The sequence below is a fragment of the Bufo bufo genome, chromosome 4 (genome assembly GCF_905171765.1).
Source record: "Bufo bufo chromosome 4, aBufBuf1.1, whole genome shotgun sequence".
Classification (NCBI taxonomy): Eukaryota; Metazoa; Chordata; class Amphibia; order Anura; family Bufonidae; genus Bufo; species Bufo bufo.
The window spans coordinates 149036222-149043874 of NC_053392.1; the positions used below are offsets into that span (position 1 = coordinate 149036222).

The 7653-nt window shown below is 41.2% G+C and overlaps 1 protein-coding gene across 1 annotated transcript in view; it reads right to left on the minus strand.

Annotated features, from left to right (window-relative positions):
* Window positions 1-885: 885 nt before the first annotated feature.
* Window positions 886-7653, minus strand: part of LOC121000000 (carboxypeptidase B-like) — a 49400-nt gene continuing 42632 nt past the window's right edge. Inside the window, exons 9-11 of the mRNA XM_040431027.1 lie at window positions 5208-5410; window positions 2187-2271; window positions 886-1128 (exon numbers count right to left, since the gene is read on the minus strand). Of these exons, the coding sequence (XP_040286961.1) occupies window positions 941-1128; window positions 2187-2271; window positions 5208-5410 (476 nt within the window). The 3' untranslated portion in view covers window positions 886-940. The remainder of the gene's footprint in view (window positions 1129-2186; window positions 2272-5207; window positions 5411-7653) is intronic.

Genomic DNA, 7653 nt, shown 5'->3' on the forward strand with positions numbered 1-7653 from the left:
GGAGACATTTTGACACAATAGTTTTGAAACTATCCATACCCTAGCAGTAGACTTATTAAAATACCTGTGTATTAACAGAATTTATGGACAAGGGTTTTCCTGATGGTTATCCATTAGTAATATTTTTCCACTTAAATAATTAAGGTCCTTTGTCTAAATATGTCTGTTACGTACTTGTTATGGCACCATTTACATTATCTATCTAATTTCAGTGCATTCAGAAAGCTCTTCAGACCCTTTCACATTTTGTTATGTTGCAGTCTTGTGCTCAAATAAAAAAATAAAAAATAAATCCAATTTCCCCCATCATTCTGCACTCAATATGCCATAATGGGAAAGTGAAAACAGAGGGGGGCATTTATTATACTGAAATATGCCAGCTATGGGCCTTTATTAAAACGCCGGTCTTATTAAATATGCCCCAGAATGCTTAAAATATTTTAGAAAGTGAATTATTTTTCTTTTTCTGCCCCCTGATGTTCTTTTGATCCCTTCTAAGAACATCCACATCGTTTTGAGACCCATCCCCAATAGTTCAGTCCTACCACTTGATCATCTTGTACACAGGTTTGCCATTGCACAGATTAGCCTGCAAGAACTGGTGCACAAAAGCAGCTTTTTCTCGCCAGCGCTGGACACTTTAGCAGGACATTCATAGAAGGCAATCAAAATAACCCCATGTGGTGCCATGGCAAGTAACAGCAATATATAGGTAGAAAAGCCTCAACCAAATGACCAATTACCTGGTTATAATATAGGACCAGTCACCAACACCTCACAAACTTCAGTTGTAAAGAATTGCATCGTTCCAGTACCTATGTAAACGCTTCAGATAATAATCTCCCAATTACAGTATATCGAAGCCACAAAAATGATGCCGATAACTCATTTGCTGTTATGATTTATGCACAGGAAAGAATACAGAAAATGTAAAGGACATTTAGGAAGAATGAGAGAGGACATAATTGGCGATATATTTGATGGCCAGTGTAGTTTCTTTACAGGTCGCTCTTATCTGTGACTCAGGGAGGAGGAAGCCACGCTTGCCCCTGTCCCGTAGCTCGAAGGTGAAGGCATACTGTATTCCTTGTGTGTAGGCCCAGTCATCAGAGGATCCAGAAGTGGGATCTAGAAGGTGCAATTTTATTATTTCAATTTCATTAAATGCATTTGACCCATTCATAGTTTTGCCTTAATATGTTGATTTTTTATTGTATGATTAAGTTTTTCATACAGGGTAACTTAACTTTATGACCGCTGAACATGTGCAAAACCTACATGTTCAATATAAATATATTATAAATGACAGACCACTCCCCAAAAAAACGCTAACTGGAGGTGCATTTTCTTGTCTTCCTTTCAAGCCCACCACCTTGGTTTACCTTCTTTCTTTCCTCTTAGCCAGAACATCTCCAAGTGCTTCCGTTTAAACGTGCATAATATCTTCAACATATCATACCTCATCACCTTTTCGACCATTCTTCCATATAGCCTAAGAAACTATCAGAGTTTGCCTTCAAAACACTTGCACCTTCCACGTATTGGATCTCATCCATGAATGCTTCAATAACCATGCCCTCCTCTCCTGTCATGATCAGGCTTTGTCCTATTATAACCTGTCGGGCATTATCCCATAACTTTCTCTATGCACAATTATAGGGCTTCTCTTGGCTACTCCTCTATCCTTTTAAACACTCCTTCTCAAAGACTTGTAGATGTATTCCCTCATTAGCCTTGTTTTAACAACCCCCCCTAAAAACGACGTCTTCATTATTGCCTTTTCACCATGATTTCCATCCTAATATTTCTTAAAATTAGTCAATTGTAATAACATTCAGTTTCCCACATAATACTGAAACGCGTCCCCCTACTTTTGAGCAGGCCCTTATCTTCTACTGTGTCTATATTTATATATATTGGGGGAGATTTATCAAACTGGTGTAAAGTAGAACTGGCTTAGTTGCCCATAGCAACCAATCAGATTCCACCTTTCATTTTTCATAGCTCCTTTAGAAAAGAAAAGTTCTACTTTACACTAGTTTGATAAATTTCCCCTATGTTACCACCTTATAAATAAAGGAGGATGATAATATGTAAAAGATTATTCTACAGCACAGACAATCTATTTTACCAAATAAACTGAAGCATTCCTTAAAATGTACATAATCCAAAAGTGACATGCTTACAAATTGTGGATGCGGAGGGTCCATAGACATATTTTGTTTTATAAAGGCTGGATAATTCTGCTACGGCTCCTTTAGATATTTCATCCTGGACAAAAACAGAAAATCTAGTAATTGCATTTTCTGTGTCTGTAATAAATGTAGCAGTTAAGTAATATCAGAATATTCGTTTTTTGTCATTCATTTTTACACTGCCCTGGGCCCACAGACATGGTGATGTCACTAAGGGCTCATGCACATGACCGTATGTATTTTGTGGTCCACAACAAACTGACCACCAAAAATACGGATGACGTCCGCTTGCATTTCATATTTTGTGGTATGGAACAGCTGGCCCCTAGAACAGTCTTATCCTTGTCTGTTATGCGGACAATAATAGGACATGTTCTATTTTTTGGCGGAACGGACATATGGAATTGGAATGCACCACACGGAGTAACTTCCGTTTTTTGGCGGACCCATTGAAATGAATGGTTCCGCATACAGTCCACAAAAAAAAAAACACGTAACGGACATGGAAAGAAAATACATTTGTGTGCATGAGCCTTAATGTGAGAGGGCTGAGTGGCAGAAGTGATTAGCAAAGTCTACCTTTACCCAATCCAATAATAACTTTAGGCCGAGATCCTCTGCTGGGTCATCTGTGTGTGGCATAATTAGGGCTCTGTGTCCTGTGAACTCAATAACCGGTGTCAAGAGCACAGGGAGGGCACAGGGAGATGAGCGCTCCATAGTCATCTGTATCGCCGTCCTCAGGACAGCGATACAGATGGAAGTGCTGCGGTGGGGCAGGAGAGGCGTCTCCCTAGTGCCTGCAGCCTATCAGAGGCCGGTGCAGGCGGCGCGATGACATCATTGCACCGCCTGAGCCGTACCGCGCGGGACACAGGCCGGATGAGGCCTGCATCGCTGTCAGCCTGATGGAGGTAAGTATAAGTGTTTATTTTTTTTATATGGTACTACTACTGGCACATGATTGGGGGGCATCTATGGGAGCACTTGTTACTGGCACATGATTGGGGGTCATCTATGGGGGTACTTGTTACTGGCACACGATTGGGGGTCATCTATGGGGGAACTTGTTACTGGCACATTATTGGGGGGCATCTATGGGGGTACTTGTCACTGCACATGATTGGTGGGCATCTATGGGGCACTTGTTATTGGCACATGATTGGGGGGCATCTACTGAGGCCACAAAGAAGGGGTATTTTATACGGGGGAAGGGGGGAGAGGAACACTTTGGGGGCTTCTACTGAGGCCACAAAGAAAAGGTATTTTATATGGGGGGCTCTGTATAGGGGCATTTTATACTGGGGCACATTATGGTGGGTACTATGAAGGGGTATTTTATACTTGCAAATTATGGGGGACACTGAGGGCATCTACTGGGGCACTATATATGGGGCATTTTATACTGGTACATTATGGGGGGCACTAGGAAGAAGGGGGGAGAGGAGCACTATGGGGCATTTACTGAGGGCACTATATAGGGGTATTTTATACTGGCACATTATGGGGGCACTATTAGCTCAACTGGGGGTATTAAAAGGGGGTATTTTTTGCACTGGCACATTATAAGGAGAATTATTACTACTGGAGGGCATTATGATGGGCTTTATTACTACTGGGGGGTCTATGGGGAACATGATTACTAGTATGGGCACTATGGGAGCATTATTACTTCTAGGGCAAAGTGGGGACATGTTGGGGGCACTGTAGGAGCACTATTACTACCATGTGTGCTCTAGCAGAGAATTATTCCTATTGGTGGGACTTTTGGGAACACTATTACTGTGGGGGCACCTTGGCACAGTATCAGCTTACCACAATTTTTTGGGGGGGATGTTATGTTTACACTATTAGTGTCAGGGGCACTATTTGCTGGGCGCGGTTATTTTAGGGCACTGTGTGCCAATAATTATTGAAGGGCACTATCTGCATGGTACTACTATTATCAGGGGGTTTAGGCTACTTTCACACTGGCGTTTCTGGGTCCTTTTGTGAGATCCGTTTTAGGGCTCTCACAAGCGGCCCAAAACGGATCAGTTAAACCCCAATGCATTATAAATGGATAAGGATCTGTTCAGAATGCATCAATTTGGCTGCATTTGGCCTCCGTTGGGTTTTTTAGAAAGTCACTAAAATGCAGCTTGCAGCATTTTTGTGACCGTCTGACTATGCGGAGCCTAACGGATTTGATACTTTTGTGCCGATTCTTTTTTTTAAATCTATATTAAGGGACACTATAGTCACCAGAACCACAACAGCTAAACGTAGTAGTTCTGGTGTCTATAGCATGTCTCTGCAAGCTTTTTAATGTAAGCACTGCCTTTTCAGAAAAAGAGGCAGAATTTACATTACTGCCAAGGAACACCTCTAGTGGCCACTCATCATTATTAAAGTTTACTACTCTTCGAGGTGTGTGGATTTTTATTTTTTTGTGTGTGTTGTGGTGGAGGGCGTGATTGCATGCTAGGGTGTGGGAAGGCGGGATCCAGGGGCCCACGTAAATTCTTGCCCAGGGTCCAATCAATATTAAAGATGGCTCTATATATATATATATATATATATATATATATATATATATATATATATATATAAGAAAAATGAGGCTCTGACCCTTACAAAGTTATATATGAAATTAATCAGCCCAGAACTTGGGATCTAAAAATGCTTAGCTTTACTTGTTTGGGGAGAATACCACCGTGCAACAGTTTTGTTTCCTTGAGAATCTGATAGAGAAAACCTCTATATGCCTCTGTACGTAATTGAAGGCATGTGAAGCTAAAGTAGGGTGCTCATGAACAACTTTGGCAGGCTTAATAAAGCTCTACACAAAATAATAATAATGCTACTGAGCGCATAGCCCCCATTTATAAGAATGTCTGTGACATTTGTCATTACCAGCATTACCTATGCATGAATTGTATTGTCATGTAAACATAGACAATGTACGATACATATTTTTGTCAGTAACTATCACTACGCTCATGAAATCAGTTATAGTAGCAGGTTACTTGCCAGCTCCTGTGAATTGGGTGCCAGGTCATCTGTATAGGAGTAAGGGTACAATAACATCTGGGAGTACGCATGAATACTGATGTAGGCTTTGACTGAGTCTAAATGGCCGAGGATGAAGTTGACTACATTCTTTGTTTCCTCCTCAGACGCTGGTGACTTTCCACAGTAAATCTCAGTGCAGGGAATATCTGCTGATCCAACCTCTACAAGATACAAATGAGCACTAGCTTCATACATTGGTGTATTTAAAATATAATAGAGTTTGTTACAAGAGAAAAAAATGTCCTTGTTCTACATAAGTCTCATTTTTAGCTCAGCTCTTGCATACTGATATCACAGTCAGAGGGTGACCTTTTGTAATTAATATGCACGTACAGTAAATCTAATTATATGTTATAAATGACAGTATTGGTAGGATATCAGAGTGACTCAGACATTAGGCATTCAGGTATCAGGGCATAATGTGAAGAGATGGAAAAGGGGGCACAATGTCCCCACATGATATCCGGCATGCTTATCCCTTAGATAGGGCAGTCAGTAGCGTCCATGGAACCAAAGTAGTTTAACAGAGGGAGGGGACTTCCTTGTCATTCCACAGGTGCAGGTCTGTGGGTGCAGGCAGTTTGCCATAACAGCCTGGGGGCCTAATAAAAGCCCATTGACCTGCCATATTTATATACTTGCTAAAAAATGTTAAACATTATTTAACCCAAAGTAAAAAAACAAAACAAAAACCAGTAACTTTTTTTTGTTTTCGTTGTTCAACATATTTGGTATCACTGTAGCAAGTACCTATATACTGAGTTATATTGTGAGTGTAAAAAATCCCAAAACACGATGACAGAATCCCCCTAAAAATATCATTAATGTTGATCAGTAAGTTACAGTATATGTATCACAAAAGCACACCGAAACATGCAACTCATCCCAAAATGAATAATCCAAAAAATAATTCTGTGTCCTTAAAGGGCATCTGTGTCGGCAGTTTTGTACCTATGAAACTGGCTGATCTGTTATATGTGCACTTAGCAGCTGAAAGCATCTGTGTTGGTCCCATGTTCATATGTATGTAGCATACATGTAGAAGCCTTTCTCGGCGAAACGCGCGTCGAGGTGCAGCTCTGGTCTCACACTTTGGGTTCCAGCACATCATGGGTAACTTATATTTTGTTCCATACATGGTTCGTTTGTTACTATAGTGTTACTGCTTGTACATAGCATCCTTGCTTCTTTGTGAGGTGGTTTGGTTGTCTGTATTTACGTGATGGCCATACATGTTACCAGCGGTGGGCAAGTTTGCTATGTGTGACCTTATTGATTTTCTACATGTATGCTACATACATATGTTTATATGTTACTTTGGGCGAACTTACAGCTCTCCCATTTTTATGAAGTTTTATACCCAGTGTTTGTGACATTTCCTTGTTAGTCGGGTACATGTGAGGGTGGTTGTTCACGGTCCCGTTACACGGGGCATCCCACCGTCTTTTACCCCTTGCCTTCATGTCATTTTAATTGTATTGTGTCTTAATAAACTACATATATATTTTATATGTGTGTTCTCTTATTTTCTATGGGGTTATTGGTTTTTTCTCGTTGGTTGGCTCAGTATATTATACTAGACCCCAGTGTATTGTATACACCCAATTTGAGTTTTTCTTATAGGTTGGCCCATGTTCATATGTGCCCACATCGCTTAGAAGTATGATGTTTTAATATATGCAAATCAGCCTCTAGGAGCAACAGGGGAGTTGCTGTTACACCTAGAGGCTTAGCTCTCTCTGCAACTACCGCACCCTCTGCACTTTAATTGATAGGACTAGGCATGATAATGTTTTCACTGCCTGGCCCTGTGTCATGAACTAGCGGGTGTGAACCCACTGTGCCACATGTTTAACGCCCCAGAGTGGCATTACCACTTCTACGCCCTGCTTCTATCTGTCTATGCTAATATCATGTCATCTTGTCTATTTATTTCAGGTCCACTATAATATGCATTCCTATTTCTAATGTAACTGTTATGTTCACGTGTAATATGCCTGGTTCCCCAGCAGGTGGCAGCAAACATGATAGAGCTGTACTTAGCTAGAATGGAACCTTCCATTCCATTCTGACCCCACTCTGTGGAGGAGTGGGCGAGTCCCAATTCCTGCAGGAAGGGTGGGGATGAGAGTTAGTTTCATCTTACCCTCTGCCAAGGGAGGGTGTGCTGGGCATGTCTCTGCTGGACGTGCCAAAGCCAAGCCAAGCCAGCCAGAGCACCACTCAGTACAGCAGACCCAGAGAGCAATAGATGTAGCAGAGACGAGTTTGCCTGCCAGAGTTTTAATGCTAAAGCCTGCTGGGACCAAGACAAAGCATGTAAACCATTTTGGAGAACGTTTATACAAAGTAAAGCTGCTTTTCAACTGCATCTTAAGGTCTAGACTCAAGTTATTCTTTTATC